The 20,072-nt window shown below is 33.9% G+C and overlaps 1 protein-coding gene across 3 annotated transcripts in view; it reads right to left on the bottom strand.

Annotated features, from left to right (window-relative positions):
- Positions 1-20,072, bottom strand: part of ADGRB3 (adhesion G protein-coupled receptor B3) — a 687,263-nt gene that overhangs the window by 134,794 nt on the left and 532,397 nt on the right. For all 3 annotated transcript variants that reach the window (XM_040983603.1, XM_040983604.1, XM_040983605.1), the window contains 3 exons: positions 19,546-19,672; positions 17,843-17,946; positions 13,911-14,013 (listed from right to left, as the gene is read on the bottom strand). In XM_040983603.1, the coding sequence (XP_040839537.1) occupies positions 13,911-14,013; positions 17,843-17,946; positions 19,546-19,672 (334 nt within the window). The remainder of the gene's footprint in view (positions 1-13,910; positions 14,014-17,842; positions 17,947-19,545; positions 19,673-20,072) is intronic.

The raw sequence follows: 20,072 nt of genomic DNA, 5'->3' as shown, positions 1-20,072 counted from the left end.
CTCTATCCCTTCTTTAAACTTAGCAATTCTACTCCTATAAGCTTATCAAAGAAAAATAAAAATACATGCTCATGCAGCAACTTGTAAAGCAGTTTTATTAATAAAGAAAATATTGACAGCAATCCAAATGCATATCAATTGGAAAACTGGTCAATTGTAATGTGTTCACACAACAGATTAATAGTGAATATTATCAGAAAATTAACTATCAATATGTACAATATTATGTTTGCATTTCAAAAAACACTATATTACTGTAAAACAGGTCAGAACAAAAAGTATGCTCATTACATAATTCAATTTATATGAGTGAAATTTAAAAGTTTGACATGGACAAAATTAATGTATGATGATAGAAATGTAATCCTATCAGAGAAGAGAGTTAACTGGAAGAAATCATTGGCAAGCATTTTAAGGGGAAGACGCTATGGCATATCTTGATTAAAGATTGATTACAAAGGTACATGCTAGTCAAAATTCATCATATTATTAACTCTGCATTTCACTCTCATTTATAAACAAAGGTGAAAGATAATGTAAATAAACTGAAATTGAAACACTTTGTCACTACCAGATAAGTTTTACAAATGATGTTTAAGGATGTGCTACACAAGTAAATAGAATATCATAATAATAATGATGAAATAATGAGAAGGTAGAAAATCTCTAAGTAAAAGTACAAAGAAAATTCAAAGCAGACAATCAGAATATTTATGAAAAAAATGCTCGGCTCAAGCAGTTACTTCTCAAGAATTACTCTGATTGCCAATGGACTAAACTATCCATCCAAAACATTCAGACACGATGAATGGATTAGAAACCAAGACTGATCTATTTTCTGCCAATGAGAAACACATGTCACCAGCAAGGATGCACACAGAATGGAAGTGAAAAGATGGAAAAAATATTCCATGCCAATTAAAAAAAAACCAGCAGGTGTAACCAATTTAATCCCACAGTTGCAGATCAAATAGACTAATACAAAATCTATTATGAAAAAGGGAAATACATATGATCAGTTCAACACGAGGATGTGATTAGGGCAAATGTATATACTCCCAATACCAGTGCACTTCACTACTTAAAACCATTGATAACGAATCTCAAAGGAGGCACAGACTCCAACACAATAATAACGGGGAAATTCAACACCACATATTCACCAAAAAGCAGATCAATTGTACAGAAAATCAACAAAGAAACAACAGAGCTAATAAATATTATGAACCAAATTGACTTAATTTATGTTTACGGAACATTTCATCACACTTTTGCAGAAAATATATTCTTTTCATCAAAGCATGGAGCTTACTCTAGGATAGGTCATATGGTGGCTGTTAAGCAAGCCTCAGCAATTTCAATAGAATTGAAATTATTTGACCTCCATGGAATGAAGGTAGAAATCAACAGTTCAAGAAACGTGGACAAATATACAAATACATGTAGATTGTAATATGATACTGAATAAATAGTGGTATAGAAGCAACCAAAATGAAACTTAAAATATTTGTAGAAATCAATGAGGATGACAACACAAATCTTTATGGGATACAGCACAAGCAGTGTTAAGAGTCAAGTGTATAGCAATTAGTGTCTACATAAAGAACTTAGAGAGGATCAAATAAATGATCTATCCATGCAACTCAAGGTAATAGAAAATCAATAATAAACACAGATAGTAGAAAGAAATAACTAAAATTACAATAGCAATAAATTTAAAAACAAAAATAATTCAAAACACAATGAATCAAAGAGTTGTTCTTTTAAAAAAATAAGCAAAATCACTACATCATTAGTCCTAATAACCAAAAACAGGGAGAACACACAAATCTACAAAAATCAGAGATGAAAGAGGATATATTCCAACATGCTAATTATATGCTAAGAATCATTGAGCCATATATCAAAAACTTGAAAAATTTAGGCAAAATGGATAGGTTCCTGCATGCATACAATCTTCCTAAATTGAGACGCGATGATATATATAACCAAAATAAACCTACAACAAAGACAGAGATTGAATCAATAATAAAGACCCTCCCTACAAAGAAAATCCCAGGACCAGATGGCTTCATTGCTGAAATCTATCATACATTTCAAGAACGAATTCCAGTTTTTCTCAAACTACCCAAAACAACTGAAACACAGGGAATCTTACCAATTTGTATGAGACTAGCATCATCTAATTCCAAAATCAGAAAAAAAAAACTATAGACCTGTATCCCTGAGGAACACAGATGTAAAAATCCACAACAGAATAGTAGTTAATTGAATGAAACAACACATCATCAAGATCATTCACTAACATCAAGTGAAATTTAAAATTGGTGTGCAGGGAATGTCCAATATATGCAAATGAACAAATATGGTACATCACTTTACCAAACTGAAGAAGAATCATATGATTATCTCAGCACATGCACATGCAGAGAAAGCATTTGATAAAAATACAACATATTTTATGATAAACAAAACAAGGAAGTTTTGTATAGGAGGAACATTCCTCAACACAATCAAGAAAATATATGAAAATCCCATGGCCAGCATTATATTAAATGGAGAAAAACTGGAAGCATTTCAATGAATTGTAGAACCAGGCAAGGATGCCCACTCTCAGCACCACTCTTCAACATAGTCCTGGAAGTTTAAACTCAAGCTATTAGGCATAAAAAAGAAATCAAAAGGATGTCCAATAGGAATAGAGAAAGTCAAGCTACCCCTGTGCAGATGACACGATTTTCTATACAGGGGAACTAAAACAATCTAGTAAAAGACTATTAGAACTCATAAGAGAATTTAAATAAGTTGTAGGGTATACAATGAACACACAAATTCAATGTTGTTTGCATACACAAATAATTCTAAGGTTGAGAAAGAATTTGTAAGATCAGCCTCAAAATAATAGCCAGAAAAAATGTAAATATCTAGGAATATATTTAACCAAGGATATGAGGGATCTCTAAAATGAAAATTACAAAGCACTAAAGAAAGAAAAAAAAGACATGAACAAATGGAAAAGTCTTAAATATTGTGGATTTGGTGGAGATAATGTCATCAAAATATTCATACCATTAAAAGCAATTTATAGACTCAATGTGATATCAATCAAGGTAGTCATGACATTCTTCTCAGATCCTGAAAAACTGATGCTAAATTCATATGGAAACTCAAGAGATTCCAAATAACTAAAGCAACACTAAACCATACAAATAAACCTAGATTTACTGCCAGGAAGTTGTAATCAAGACAACCTGATATTGACACCAAAATGCACATGTAGATCAATGGAATGGAACACAAATCCCAGAAGCTTCTACATTGGGAAAGACAACCAACAACAGAGTGGGGAGGCAACCAACAGAATAGTAGAAAATATTTGCAAATTATGCAGCTTGATCTAAGTGGAGCTCAAGAAACTCAACAACAATAAAACAAACAACCCAGTTGAGAAATGAGCAAAAGACATGAATGAGCAATTTTCAAAAGATAAGATACTTATGGACCACAGACACATGAAAAATTTCTCAAGATCACTAGTCATCAGAGAAATGCAAATAAAACCACAATGAGGTTTCGGTTTATCCCACTTACAATGGATATTATCCTAAATCATGAAATATTAAACACTGCTAACATTGTGGGGAAAAGATACCCTAACCCATTGTTAGTGGAAACGTAAACTAGTATAACTACTATAGGACAGTATGGAGCTTCCTCAGAGATCTGAAAATAGATCTATACAACCCAGTTATCACAGAACTGGGAATTTACCCAAATGAACTAAAACAGCACATGAGTTATTTCTGTACTATGTTTAGTGCTGCTCAGTTCATGATAGATAGGATATGGAATCAACCCAGATGTCCATCAGCAGATGACTGGATAAACAAAATGTGATATACACACTCTGTGGAATACTGCTAACCCGTAGAAAGGATGCTATTATTTTACAATGCAACCAATGCAACTAGAGACTATTATCCTTGCTGAAATAAAGTAGTCCCCAAAAGATTAATATTGTGCTTTCCCCAACATGTAGTAACTAATACACAGCATACAAAAAAGTAATCTATATGAATGAGATTGACATTTGGAGATTTTATTGCTGTTTATAGCCTCTACCTAACTCTTGGGGAAAACTTTGCTTTTTTCTACTTGCTATTTTTTAATCCTTTACCTAATGGAGTGTCCAGCCTTTGATTGTGAAACAGAGAAAGGAATAAACATGTAAGGAAGAGGGTGTTTGGGGAATGTGGGCACAGGAGGTGAGGCGGGGTGAGGGAGAGAAGGTATCACTATCCTCCAAAATCTGTATTGTGAAATATATGGAATCTGTCCACTTAATATAAACAAAAAAAATAAAATATAAAAAAATAGGAAAGAGGTACATGTGAGGCCAAGTATCCCATTGATGCAACATTTCTGAAAGAAGAACTGTAAATCATTGCACCAGGACATGAGGCACAAATTAAATACATGGTTGGCTGGCTTACTGGCTTCCCCTACAGAATTTCTAATGGATGACCAGCCTGACAGGAATATAAGGAAAAGTAATGAACACCAATGAATGTGGTAGAAGATATGTGATGTCCAGATCATGCTGGATTTTCTGAGCTAAGTTTACAGGGCTTGGATTTCATCCCAAATGTAATAGAAGCATCACTTCCTCTAACTGAAGGGTTTTGAGTAGACAAGTATCATGCTTATCTGAGTTACAAGCTTAAAACACATGCTGTGGGAAGGCGGTTAAGTAACCTGACAAATGGAATACATCCAAAAAATGGCAGAGCTTAAAACTCTCCAGTTAAACAAAGCTTCCATTACACCCACAAGGATGAGCTGAGTTCTAGTAGACCTTTCATGTTGTCCAGTGAAGCTTTCAGAACACTGTGGCTCCGACCATCTTCATTGCAGACTGATGCAATGCCAGCGGATCATCCCTAAGAGTCTTGACTCACAGGAACTGTGAGGATTATAAGTATTTATTGTTTTAAAACCTCAAAGTTGAAGGTAATGTGTTAATTATCAGTAGAAAACTAACACAAATTGCCCTTTTCTGTGCCACAGAAGATGCTCTTCCCTAATCATACCAGCTACAGCTTTTAGATTTATTTTGGGGGTTTGGAAACCCACATAACAAATTTCTAAACAGAAATGGATGATTTTATTTTTAGTAAAAATGAAACAAACAAAAACTGAGTATCACGAAAAAGAAAATCAGAAAACAAAACTAATTTGTATTTTGTTAAAGTAATATGCATCATTCCCATCCATTAGCAAAATCAGTTTAAAATGCCAATAGAATTTAGTTGCAATAAGAATGCTAAATACAGATAATATTCATCCAAAACTCTCCATGAGCTTAATTGTATATATTCTGATACACAATGTAGCCAAGACACATCTATAGAGATGCATATAACTATATTCATTGTAGTCTAAGATGAAACATGTATACAGGCTCTCATCATGGCTGTTAATGATTTAAATTTCTGTTGTAGTTTTTACTGTTAAAGCTATTTTCTACATTACAAGTGAAACATTAATTTTCAATCTATCAGCAGTCCAGAATAATTACATATAAATATGTATATATCTTAATTACTCACTTTGAGTGATATATTTCTTTGAATTTCATACATCTTAAGCTTCATGATTAAAAACAATCATAAGCTTCTTTCGTAGAGGCTTAATATTGCAAATTGACTGACTAGCCATCACAAAGGATGTGTAAAATGTTTAATCTTCAAACATGCTTATTTTTTTTCCTGATTATTAGCAAGAGTGCTTGGTCTTCAGTTCTAAGGTTTGTTATAGCAATGTTTATGCTCTAATATACATAATAATGATGTGGCTTTGAGGATGGTGTGAGGAACCCCAGGCACATAAGAGAAAAGGACTGTGAATAGATTTACTAGGACTTATCAGGAATTTGCAATCCTTATTTTGTGCTTCAAATATTACTTCCCTAACACCGTCAAATGAGAGAGTTTCTGTAATAAGGCCTTTAACATTTGTTATTGCACTTTAAGAAGTTTTATTCTACAAAGAGCCAGCGCTGTTGCCTCATACATTGAGCATTTGTTAGTTATTTTTAGCTTCTGCAATTTATAAAGTGCCCTGCTTGGTTGTGAGTCAATTCGGGTTTTATTTCTTATTCTTGTATACAGTAGCCAACAGTCACCACAGAGAGAAGGAATTCTATGTTTAGTTCTTGTACCAAAGTGCTTGTATCAAAGTGCTCTGCACCCTTTTCATCTCTGTAGAGGCCGTTAAACAATCTGTCAAACGCCCTCTGTTCTGGTCTGCAGGCTACACAGACTAAACCTTGAGTAGATGTTTCAGAACCCGAGGTCATTTTTACATGAAAGCATTGGTCTAAAAATGAGCTGGTCTCACCTTACATTGTAGTTCTTCCATTTTTATTAGCACTTGATACTTCTAGAAAACTGGAAATTGCCTACATTTGATATATAAAAGCCTCAGGCCAGATCCAGCCACATCCATGCCTTATATCTATGATTTGTTTGAAACTACAATATCAGTGGTGACTAGACTTTGTAGAATGCGTGTTACACAAAGTCTAATATATTTTTATGTGAATTTCACTGCAAATGCTTGTTGAACCCTGAATTTGATTTTGGAATATGATTTCCACACCTTTTCAATCTCTAAGACAAATTTTACCTTCAAAAGATGTTTAGTAACAACCTAAGCTCTATGCTTTTCACCCCATATTTACTGTGAAAGGCAAAGCCTAAAAGCTAATATAATGGGCTATGCTATGTCAAGGTCCTTTCATTTTATGGTAATATTATCTATCATTAAATAATTCACCATTGTGTGCTAGTGAGCATTTTGTTTTATGCTATAGGCAATCAGGAATGAATTAGCAGATAAAAGTGATAGTCTGTCTGATGTTCAAGAAAAATAAGTAAATAAGTAAACTTTAAACCTAAAGACAAAAGAAAAACACAACCCTTAACAATCATGGGTTAGTGGGAATGTTTGATCACTGAATGAATGAATCAAATAGTGTCATTGGTGTTAAAAACTGAGGTACAGTACAGACCATGCTACAGAAGTTGATAAGAACTTTGAAGGAGCTTCACAAAGTAAGTGAGCTCCTGAAGTGTGGCAGAAGTTATTTAATACATTAAAAAGCAAATGTAAAATCAGAAATGCTCATAGGACACCCTGCTGAGAATAGAAGGAGGAGTCTGAAATCCAGCTCTTGCTGCCTAGAAGAGGTCTTGTTAGAGACTGTGTCAACTGGCAAGGAGAGAACTATGCATGTGACTTTTCTATACAGAAGGAATGCCTTTCTTATTTCCCACAAAACTAACTTAGTACCAGAGGCAGCTCTGCAAGTGGGAGATGCTCAGAACCAGAAACTCATCTCAGGAGATTTGTTGACTTATTGTGGAGATTTATATAGGAGAATGTCACAATACTGTTTAAGATTAGTATGAAGGATGGGCTAATGCAAAAAGCCAAGGGGGTTGACCAAAATTGCAACACTGTTATAATAGTCCCAAGGAGAAATCATGAAAAACAGATCTAAAGCAGGAGTGGTTGGAATGAAAAATAGGAACTGGCTAAGTCAAGGAATCTGTTTACATGACTTTAAGAACTCTTTCTATAAGTCTCTGCATACAAATGAATACAACATATCATGGTAGGCCTTATAGACTCAAAGCAATTGCTTGTACAATCAACTGAGACTTGTGTCTCACTTTCCCTGGTGATCACTCTTGGGCAGTTCTTCCCTGTGTCCAAGTTGGACCAAAGAACATTTATTGAATATCCAAATTGGCTTCTTGTCACTCAAACTTATTTGGCATCTGACATCCCAACTATTTCAGCAACTTGCTATTGTCAAATAATTCCACTTTCATCTCTTTTTCTCATCTTGATCCTATACTTTATACTGCTTTTGCCCTATTTTTAAGCTGACTTTAATAACGTAGTCTCTGACTCCTATCACACAAAACGGAAAATGTATAATCAAGGGACTGAAGTGTTACAGCAGGATAAGAAAATCTCAGTGGGGCCTGGCGGTGTGGCCTAGCAATAAAGTCCTTGCCTTGAATCTCCGGGATCCCATATGGGCCCGGCAACTCCAGTTCCCATCCAGCTCCCTGCTTGTGGCCTGGGAAAGCAGTCAAGGACGGCCCAAAATCTTGGGACCCTGCACCCCTGTGGGATACCCAGAAGAAGTTCCTGGATCCTGGCTTCGGATTGGCATAGCATTGGTCGTTGCGCTCACTTGGGGAGTGAATCATGGGACTAAAGATCTTCCTCTCTGTCTCTCCTCCTCTCTGTATATCTGACTTTCTAATAAATAAATAAATCTTAAAAAAAAAGAAAATTTCAGTGATCCTGCTGACCTTCATTTTAATGCAGTATTAACAGGACAAAATACTCTTTAATTGTCAGGAATGTGGGAAAATTTAGAAATTCACCACTCATGCTTTTTCTTTGTTTGATGAAGATTTTCAAGAATCTAGAAGGATCCTAGCAGAGTAAGATACCTTCAAATGCACTCAAATGAACCATCCATAAGCTTATTACACATTCTTTCACAAATATCATAGCAAGTCAACAAATTAGGTTTTAAAAATCTAAATAAGAGATTGTAACTGCAGTCATTAGGATCACACATACCTTTGAGAGAATAAAAACAGTTTTGGTACATAATTGGCAGGATATGCTTTCTAGGAGAACTACAACTAGGTGCAATTCTTTTCATGGTTATTACCATCATTTAACAAGACTTATCATGTAAAATAATTCACATATTTTAGGTTTCTTAGTCTTTTAACTAAAGGAAGCAGATCACCTAGAATGCATCTGTTTATCATGCAGAACTTAAGGTAAGTCCTTACAAAATAATCTTTTCCATCATACTGGCTAGGATCCTACATTGAATGTGAGTTCCTCTCCTTTGTAATATGATAGCTAGTAACTTCAGAGGTATAGCTCAAATGATGGATCCAAATAAGCTGATTTGCCTACTAACCTGATTATTACTTATCATGTGTTTACCACGCATGGATCATGTGTGGCAATGGGTTTAAGAATAAATTATTTATGGTGATGATATAAAAAGTGTATAGTCTGGTTGGAATCAGGTAAAAGAATAGAAAATATTAGCTATGCACTGGGAATCAGAGCATGGTGTGTAAAAGCAGGGAAGAAAGAGGAGGGTTTCCAAGAGAACAGGACTGAGCAGAGTGTCAAAGAACGTACACAAGCTCAGTGAAGGCTTTCAGGAAGTCAGGTGTGATCAGGCTGGAAGAATGGTATTCCAGAATGAAGTACAGTACAGAATGGAACAAGCACCAATGATTTATTATGATGAAAGTGGAAGCATTTTCCGTGCTGCAGCATAGCAACATAGAAACACCAAAGCAACATAGAAGGATGATGGAGAAGTCAACATAAGTTATTATGATAATTGGTACTTTCTCAAGCTGCAAGACTCTCAAGTAAAATTATTCCTAAGTTCTACTGTATTATTACAAAAATGATACTATATAAAAATGCTATAGAAAAATACAATATTTTTCACAACTTATGCCCGAGGAGTGTTTGTAAATCATTTCCATAGCAGATTAGCATGAAAATAAAATGCAGACACAGGAAGTGGAGTGGTCAGATTTGAATTTTCACTCCATCACTTGAGTTTCTAAGTGGTGAATATGTTTGATGATGCTGGGAGCCGTATGCCTGATGTTAGAGTCCCTCAAAATGGTTTGGGATATATTTGAGTGCAACTGGAACAAGCTGATGATATTACATTTAGTTCACAAGGGAGAAAGAGAAATTAAGTATAACTCTCAGAGATCTAGATTAGATGACCATGTTGGAGACCACAGAATAACTCTTTTTATAAACAGTGTGTTGGGTTATTGTGGGGACATAAATGATTCAGTTATTATGAGAATAATATCAGATGCACATCCAAGAGTCACAACTATCATCACAATCACAGCTAATGTTTAAGGGATGCTTATAGATAACTGGAGTCTGGATTAAGTGTTTCACATGTACTATCTTACATAAAGTTAAAGAAGCTAAGGCTTACACATTCTGCATATCAAGTTCAAGATCACCTAAACAGAAGATTTAGAATATAGGTCTATCTGGTTTAAGATTCCTGATATTAATCACCTCCACAATGGAGACTAATATTTCCCAGAAAAGTATGCAAAGAACTGAATTTCAAAGGCAGGAGGAGTCTGCGTGGAGCACATCAGTGGGAAATAGTTAGAAAATGTTTGACTCAATTAAAGCTATTCAAATGCAAGATTTTATGTTTAAAAACAATACTGACAAAATAAAACTCTTTCCCATCATAATGACTATAGAGTTCTAACTTACTAATTATCTCTCCAAACAGAACAAAACATCTTTATAAAATATAAACAACCGTAAGATTAAATAAGAGAACTTTTCAGGGTAAATGGATTTTCTTAATCCAAAAAGAGAATTTTTGTATCTTTTGGAAGACTAAATCACAGTACAATATGTAATGCAATGATCCATGAATAAAGAACCATGAGATAAACTCCTTCTAAGTAATGATGAGAAAATGCTTGTCCACCCCAATAAAGTTAGAAGCTCCCCTATATCCATCAATGAGGACTTTGACTTGTTTCCTAGATCTCCTAAGACTAAAACAAGTGTCAAAATCTGTCATTTCGCATTTGAGTACTGATTTTCAAAATACTAACATATAAATTTGTTAGAATATTGGTTATTCATTTTATATTTTCCTATTCTGAATATGAAATGGCAATTGCTTTAACCTTCAATTCTGGATGTAGTATAGTAGAGCACACATCACAACAATCACCTGGCATTAATTTTCAAAAATCCCTTACTCCAGAAGTGGCAATTACAAGTCCTTCTAGCTAAAGAACAAGGTATATCAAGCTGAAAGTTAGAGGTTGACTTAAATGAACAGGTACATCATTAATCATTAGGGTGGATTATTATTGAATTCTCTTTAGTGAAAATAAAGTTACTGAGAATCTATTGAGAATCTATGCACTGGCTAATAGAGCTTGGGAACTTTTTGTTCTTGAATGAACTTTGTGGAAGATCCATTAATGCTTATACTCTGCCTTTCTTGAAAGATAGTGCCCATGATATTATCTACAATGGTCAGTTGCAAGATAATAGATTTGGAAGAACACTGATTAAATAATGCCAAATAAAGAATACAGACCTTTCTAGAGGGTTGCTTGCTATGTTCAAATGAAATGAACTATGGACAAAATATCTAAAATGACAGAGACCTAGGCTTTCATTGAGCACACAGTTGAGATTTTGTTCTTGATTTGCTAACATGAGTTAGCCTTAGATATGGATGATTATGTGATAAAATTTACACTTCCATTTGCTTTCATTGTATCTGACAGTGAGGTTTTGAAAGAGAAGTTCTCAGAACTTGCAACTTTTTTGGGTAAAACATTATTTTATTTTTAAAAAGAGCTTTGCTAAATTTGATTTACATCAGTAAGGAGAATGGTATAAAATCTTAAAAAAAAAAAACACCTCAAATTCTTATGAAAGAAGCAGATTTTTTTGTGATTATTGCAATTATTTCCTGAAAATTGTCTGATATAATTTTTGCTTCTGGCAAATTAAGCAAACCAAAACAATCTACATAGCCTCAAAAAGCCCTTTCACATTTAAGGTGTAGAGAAAAGTCTTGACAAGTAAAATATGATTGAAGCATGAGCAATGATCCTGGTTGAAATTTTAATTGCATAGGAGGATCAAAAAGCAATTTTGCTTTATAAGAAAGCTCAATATATAATGAAGTGGGTTACAATTAAATTTTGCAACTCAATTTTAAGAGGAGATATATGAAATTGCATTTGCATCTACTTCACTGCCAGCAACTGAATCTATAATTCAAAAATTTAAACATATTTATCTTTCAAATAATAGATTATTTGGAGTTTTATCTTAATTCAAAAGCAAACAGAGATATATAGCAGTGAGAAAATCAGGTCAATTACATTTCAGCAAGTAATTCAGAGAAATATTCTAGTTTCTGATACTTTGAAATTATCCTGGACGTCAGTATCAAATACCAGATTTCATTCAAACTAACCAAGACCATTCTCAGAAGCAATAAAAAATAATTTGATTATCAAGAAGCTCTATAAGATATTCCCATTTTCTAAGTAAGTAACACCAGAGCATCAATCAAAATTTATTAGTGAGACCAAAGACATGAGTCAACCCAATCAGAAAATCATTGCATCAGTAAAGTGGTCTTACACAAAATGAAATTAAAATATTGCAGCCATTGATCAATATGCTACTTTAAAAAATACATTCTTGGAGTTTCCCAGATCTATATTTACATAGATGATATACCTAGCGATATTTTCTTCTATGTTTCCTTTAGATCATTAATTCTAACAGTATTGTTGACAGTCACTCCAATAAAATCTCAGTGCTTTGCATTTTGCTCTGCTAGTCACTTTAACACAATTGTTGTAGACTTACTAGAACACCTATTCAAAGCTAACAAGAAAAAAAAATACCATTAACGAAAACTAATAATTTCTCATTTTCGTTCTCCTTACTACCACTTCCTACCCATTGTTAGCCATAAGCATCAATAATTGTGGTAGTAAAAATTAGCATAATCAACAAGAAGCAGAACCACTGTGGTTCCAAAGCCATATGGAATTTATTTTATAGTTACCTAGGCAAAATCATACCAAACATTTTCAAAGCCATACCAGACATCTCTGACAATTCTAGACCTGTCTTTTCTTGCCTTTGTATTTAATAGTATTTGAAGATATTCAAAAGATGTTTTTCTGAGCAGAGTGGAGATTTGAAACCTAAAAAAAGGCCAAAATGGGCAGGCCGAATGTAATACTTTGAAGCCATTTTAGTCTTTGATTACTGTTGCCACTTGGATCTACACAGGTTAATAATCACTGGCTGCATGTAGCCACTGAGCACTTAAGATGATGGGTGCCAACTGCAGTCTACTATAAGTACAAAATATGTGCCCAATTCTGGAAAATAAAAATGATTTTGAAATATAGTGAGAATTTCATTTAAACTATTCATTGAGATTGCAATACTATGAATAGATTGAGTTAAATTAACAAATTTAGCCTAATTCTTTTTATATTTTGCCACTGTAACTATTAAACAATTTAAATTTCAATATGCAGTGCATTTGGGTCTTGTGTATTTCCATTGGGCAGCGGTGATATTGATGCTAATCACTATTTAGTAAATCTTATAAAAATTCTATTTTATCATTTAGTTAAAAGTTTTAAAAGCTTTGTCACCAGCATGAAGTTTAAAATTTGCATTTCCTACAGTAGATCATTCAGATTTCCATATCTGATATGAGGCATAACTCCAGGTGATTGGAAGATTTAAATGACAGGAAGGAATGACTGAATGATGAAAATTTTAAAACTTGCTCTCAGATGACTCTGATTTCTTTCAGTTATTGGACCCAACATGTAATTCCCACTTTGGAGAGAAGCTGCCTTCTTTTAGATGAAAAGTCAAGGACAAGAAATTAAGGAATTGAGAATAGATAGTAGTTAGCCAACCAATGAGCCCCTGTAAGCAATCTTAAACGCAGTGGAAGTGTGCAATCAAACAAGGAAGGGTGAGATGGTTTATTAACACCGTGGGGCTCACAGCCCTATCTTCTCTCCTTCCTATCTTTTTCCTTCACTTTCTCTTTTTCCATTTTCCTTTCCAGCTTGTACATATTTACCTTCTTTCCTCTTTTGCTTATCTTTCTTTATCCTCCTCCAATTCCAATAGGATTTCCCTTCATCAGAAATTTTCTTTTCATCCCCAATACACAAACACACACAAACAAACAGAATAGTTAGCAGTCATACCTTATTATGTGTCTGAGTCTGTCCAACCAGTATGAGAATATTGGATGAAATGATAGACAGGCAGAAGTTAATTAGAATTATGGACCTCTCAGAGCGTATGTACCTAGTCAAAGACAGAAAGAGTGTAAAATTCAATGGGAGGATGAACAATTCTTTATTATACATTTGGTGGAATCTGTCAACAAAAGAAAACATTAGACCACCATTTTTACAGGAATAAAAACATAATAAGCTTTTTAACTTGAGATCAAGTTTTATAGTGACATATCATATGCAAGTTTCCTTTATAGCTATTTTTCTCCCTTGAATATTAGTGCTGTCATATGGCATTTCCAATACAGTCTTAGGATCAGAATTTGATATCATGATACATTTTTTGATACCATGACACACTTTTTTCTTACTTGAGTATATTTTTGAGAACTGGGTCAATTAGTATGAATATGTTTATTTTCATGAGTGTGGATATATATCATACACCTAATAGTATTATATGTATGTAAAAAATAGAAACTCTAAAAACATAAAAAAATTCTGAAGTATCACCCTTACATATCAAGGAAATGACACTGCACTGATGGAAAACTAATAATTTCTCATTTTCGTTCTCCTTACTACCACTTCCTACCCATTGTTAGCCATAAGCATCAATAATTGTGGTAGTAAAATTAGCATAATCAACAAGAAGCAGAACCACTGTGGTTCCAAAGCCATATGGAATTTATTTTATAGTTACCTAGGCAAAATCATACCAAACATTTTCAAAGCCATACCAGACATCTCTGACAATTCTAGACCTGTCTTTTCTTGCCTTTGTATTTAATAGTATTTGAAGATATTCAAAAGATTTTTTATGAGCAGAGGGGAAATTTGAAACCTAAAAAAAGGCTGAAGTATCACCCTTACATATCAAGGGAATGACACGGCACTGATGGAATCATTACCATCTATGCAAATATTTTATATAGTTAACTTGTTACATGCTATATGAGGGCATTTCCGAGAGTTTGAGGATAATGCATATTGTGAAAAACTATGCATGTATTTTCTAAAATTTTACATCAAGATAAACTTGTCTTTTACATCCATTTCCCTTAGACTTTAGAAAAGAACGCTTTGTATTACTCTTTTCTTGAACACTTGTTTCAAAAAATTAATCTTTGCCTCTAAATGTGAGCACAATTCACAAATGATAATTTACCATTAGTCTGGATCCTTACTTGGCATCTGCTATATTTTACCTAATAAAGAAGTGTTTATGTACAGTCTGTTACATGATTTCTAAGAGTACCAAGAATTTAAGTCATAAAGAAATTGGTTCAGTATCAAATGTTCTACCAGCTGTTTACTTCTGAAAGAGTAACAGCTATGTTAGTTTACTGTGCCCTATGGTAAGTCATTGACAATAACAAAAAAAAAATCTTCTTGCATTTACTGTGTGTTTAAGTCTGTTCAATTTGCGTTGTAGCATGGAATTACCTTCCCAAGCAGACATGAGCTTTCTGTTTTTAGGGTGACAAAGATTTGTAGATATATCTGAAGAGAAAACTTATCAGAGTTCCTTCTTTTTGTGTGTGTCTGTTTTGAACAACATTTAAGCAAATACCTCAGATTCCATCACACATTTGAGAAAACAATGCAAAAAAGTCTCAAAAATGCCTCATGATTAATGACAAAGTATAGAAAAGGAGTTTTTACAATGTAGAGGAGATTTCTCTTTTTCACAGTTAATCCAAGTAAGACTAATGTAGATTGATTCTTAGCACAAAATGGTCTCAAGAGTTTTCCCCCATATCCTCAATGGGTAAACTATAACTAGCCACACACTCAGATGCTGATGTCATCATTGGGATTTAAATTGTCCACCTTTGTTATAGGTATAGGATATAACATAGAGCATTTATATAAAACAGCACTTGTATCTTAAAAATTTCTATGAGCTATCTCTGTTTTCAAAACTACTCACTCCACATTTGATGTTTAAGCAAAGTTTGTGAATCCTTCATGTAAACACACTGATTGAAATGTGTGCCTAACTTTCTTTGATGTAACAATCACTCTACAGAAAAAAATGTAGAAGGATCTTAATATGTTTATTACATACACTAATGTTAAAGGGTATACCAAGTTCTTCGAATGTATTAAATTAATCGTATAAAATTCAGTAATTCAGGAGACTTGATACTTTCCCCAAATCCTGATACTACTTAAATTCTGCTCATAGCAAACAATATGTTGTTGATCACCACTTCTTAGATATCTATATTTTTGTTGTTTCTTTACACTCAGTTCTGAAATTCTCAATTATATATATATACATATACATATATTTATATGTATATATGTTTTGAGAGGTTCTTTGAGATCTCTTGGGGATTCTTAGATAGTTACTGTAGTAAGTCATTTTCCCAGATTTTCTGAATTAAAGGATATTTTGTGATGGATAAGCTATTCTGTATTTCTTTGACTCATTTAAATATCACTAGTACTGATAATGTTTATGATTGTGCTAGGCATTTGTATTGAGGCATAGAAGCTAGAATGGTTGCTTAATCTCTTGGGCTAAGGATTAGAAATACTACTTTGGGTGTGAATTATGCTACTTCTGTGATTAACCAGTACCCTGGTCTTCAAATTCTACATAATTTCTGAAAGCTGCCAGTAAGGCAATTGTGAACAAGAAAATTGTTTCCTCCCCAGCCTTTGTCTAATTTGCTCTTACATTACCAGGACAGAGCCTGCTTGACTGAGTTCTGAAACCAGGATCCTGGTGCCCATGATGTCATGCCTAGAATAAGCAGTTCTTACATTTCCTGGAATTACCCATATTTTGTCAGACTGTCTCACATCACCAGTATCTCACTATCAGATAAATCCTTTTCAGGATGGCAAAACTTCTACTGATACTTGTCCTAACAAGCAAAGATGTATTTTATTTTTATTCAAAGCATAGAAACTGTTAATCTTCAATCTTTAGTTCTTGCTCTCAAGATATTAAATACTAAAATCAGTGCAATTTTTAGAAAGAAAATTTATTAAGTTAAACAACCTCATATTAAACTGTAATTAGCCTTTCAACTTCATGGTTTATTTATTGAGTAAAATATGAGCACTGTCAGATCTTTGAGGCAAACACATCTACATTAATTTTGCAAATATTCAGGAAATAACATAATTATCTATCTACTAATACAATAATTGTGTATTTAAATCATCTTAATGAGCAAGATGGATATAAAATGTTTAGCATCTAAAATTATTTTAAAAATTCATTAGGATTTTAGAGCATATGATTTTGCATTTGACTTTTTTCATTTCAAATTGGTTATGCATTTTTAACACAACATTTGAACACCGTAGGGTGACAATCTTTAACCAATTCCCCCTGTTCATGGATTTTCATGACTTTTTTCAATTTGTTCAAATTGACTTATTGGAAACACTCAACTAAGCGCTTTCTTCTACATCTTTGCGATGTATTTTAAATATTAAAGAAGGTCATGTTCACTGTTTGTGATATACTGAGACTATGTGTTTGAAGCTTAAGAACTTGACAGCATATTTCTTGTCAAATCAGTCTGTACTAATCAAACTTCCATGCTCAGTATCAACTCTGATAAACAGTAACTACATAAGAGCTGAAGTTGAAATGCAGAAGTATCATCCTCAGGGACAAGCAACTTGTTGAAGGCTACTGTCAATTGTATTGGGAAGCAAAATGTGAGTGTGTGTGTGTGTGTGTACTGTTTATATCTCACTACAAACAAACAGGAAAAATAGGCAAACACACTTCATTTATTACATCTTAAGTGCAGATATTACAGCCCTGTTGTAAAATTACTGCATTCAGTAAGTTAAAAGACAAGTCACATTTCCCAATACACGTTTAACAACTGAGTATTCCATTTTCTGTCTGCACGTTTATTACATACCTCCACAATGCTGCATAGACAACTGCGAGCGTGATCAAGGCCAAGCAAGAAAGGCCACTGCCCACAATTAGGGTAACTGAAGGAGTACCAGAGGATTCCATGATCTGAAAATTTAAACAAAACAAACAAAAAGAGTAAATTATAGTAACTTCTAAGCTCAGCAAACTAATCAAGAATAGCATGTATGGTTGCTATAGTTACCAGATAAATACTCATGAATCTGCTGTGTTCACATATTCTTAACCTCTGAAATGACTAGCTCTCTTCTCTTTCCAATAGTTAATAAAGTCCTTCAAGTTTTGTGCTTGATCATGGCATATCATGTACTTACAGTTTTCTAAAGTCCTGTAACTACAACTTGATCAACTACATAGCTGTATTTTATTTAGCTGAAATTTCAAGTAGTAGTCATTTTTCTTCAATTAACTATGATACTGACATTTTCAAAATGTACTTTTGGTGGAAATTTATCTTGGTCTTATTATTTACCCTTAACTGTATTACCCAAATGTACATAGATATTGAACATTTTTCAAAGTTTCTGAGTTTTGACAACTTTGGTCTCAGTCAAGTATCTTCACAGTAAATTTCACTTGTTTGGCCTCTAAGGATTTGGAACAAAAATCTAACATCATATTTAAGACCTTCAAATATATTTTTTACTATTTTCCCATGAATATAACATGTAAAGATAATTTTCACAATGCTGGTATCAGTCCTTAAAAGCTTGACCTTGAAAATAAGCATTATATCTTTTAAACATACATAAATATCATAAGCATACACTGATCTGAGAGTTTTTTTTCTTTAGCCACTAATATGGCATTAACTAGTGAAATTTGCTTTTTCCCATAATTTTAACATTGGAAGTTTGGAGGAATACTTTAAAATAAGTGATTTCTCGGATCTAAATATGCATATCAAATCAAATTAGGCCTTTTTAATCAAAATAAGTAAAAGAGAAATTATTTAGGCTATATTTTTGTAGGAAGTCACATTTCTCCAGTTAATAATTTTCAATATTTTAAATTCTGTAATATTTTCTTAAGATATACTTTAAGGGAATATGTTTTCTTTTAGACAGTTCCACACATTTTTCTCTTTCAGAAACTATTTTTGCAAAATCTGTACACTTTTACATTTTAAGTAATGATCTTACAGTCCCTGAAAGTCATACTCTCAAGAAAACTTATATATATATATATATATATATATATGTGTGTGTGTGTGTATACACACACACATCACACACACACACATCCAAGGACACCCCAGAAAACCTGTACTGAAAATATCTCATGCAGATTTGCAATGTGTTCAGCTTCAATGTCTGGGGTCTTCATTGTACTACTAACAGTATCCTCACAAATGATCCAGAACAGCTTTCCAGTTTTTAAATAAAGGTTAAGTTGGTAATAATTTCTATTTGATAGTTTGCAGTACATTAGTGATATGATTGGAGAAAGCCTCAAAACTACACTGCAGAAATTTCAAGTTAGAAGACATAAAATTGAGTAGAATTTAGTTAAAGCATATCAACTGGAATTCATTTCACCACGCTACTGTAGCTAAGGAGAAGAACCCAATTTTGCTACCCTGCAACATTTTCCATTTTCCCATTTAAAATGCAGTTCCCTGGAGAAACCCTTGCAATAATGTCCCTTGCCTTTGCATTAAAGCCGTGTTTTCCCTTTGTTACTTACTATTTCTCTAGGTTGCTGAGCCAAAATGGCGAAGGTAGAGAGACGATCACATAAGCATTTCGTATGGGATGCATCGGTAAGCACAGTTTTACATCCCTGGGTGGACCATGTTCCCAAAGACTCGTTCCTGCAAAGGGGAGGTAGGGGTGGAGATCGGGATAAATACTCCTGACAGCCAAATCCGTAAAGAAGAAAATGCGGTTTACTTGAGAGAATCGTCTACTGTAATTCCCGTACAGGAAAAAAAAGAAAATCTACTTGTTGTTGAACAGGACGTAATTTAGATGCATCTCCAGTAATGCAAAGCGAGTGGGAAAAAGCAAGCAGGCGGCGGTGCGGCGCACAGAGAGCTGTCCAGCGCCGGAGGTGCTGAAACCAGGACTGGCTCTGTCCAGCCCTCTGCGAAGAACAGCAAGAACAGCGGCGGCGGCGGCAGCGGCAGCACGAGCAGCCGCCAGAGCTTTGGCAGCCACTTCCTATGCTCATCGGATCGTTTCAAACACTCAGGGTGTAAGGAGGCTCTTTAT

The sequence above is a fragment of the Ochotona curzoniae genome, unplaced genomic scaffold, assembly GCF_017591425.1.
Source record: "Ochotona curzoniae isolate NIBS_2020 unplaced genomic scaffold, NIBS_Ocur_1.0 contig_3819, whole genome shotgun sequence".
Taxonomy (NCBI): Eukaryota; Metazoa; Chordata; class Mammalia; order Lagomorpha; family Ochotonidae; genus Ochotona; species Ochotona curzoniae.
The sequence above is the reverse complement of the archived record's forward strand: the minus strand, read 5'-3'. Positions and strand labels throughout refer to the sequence as shown.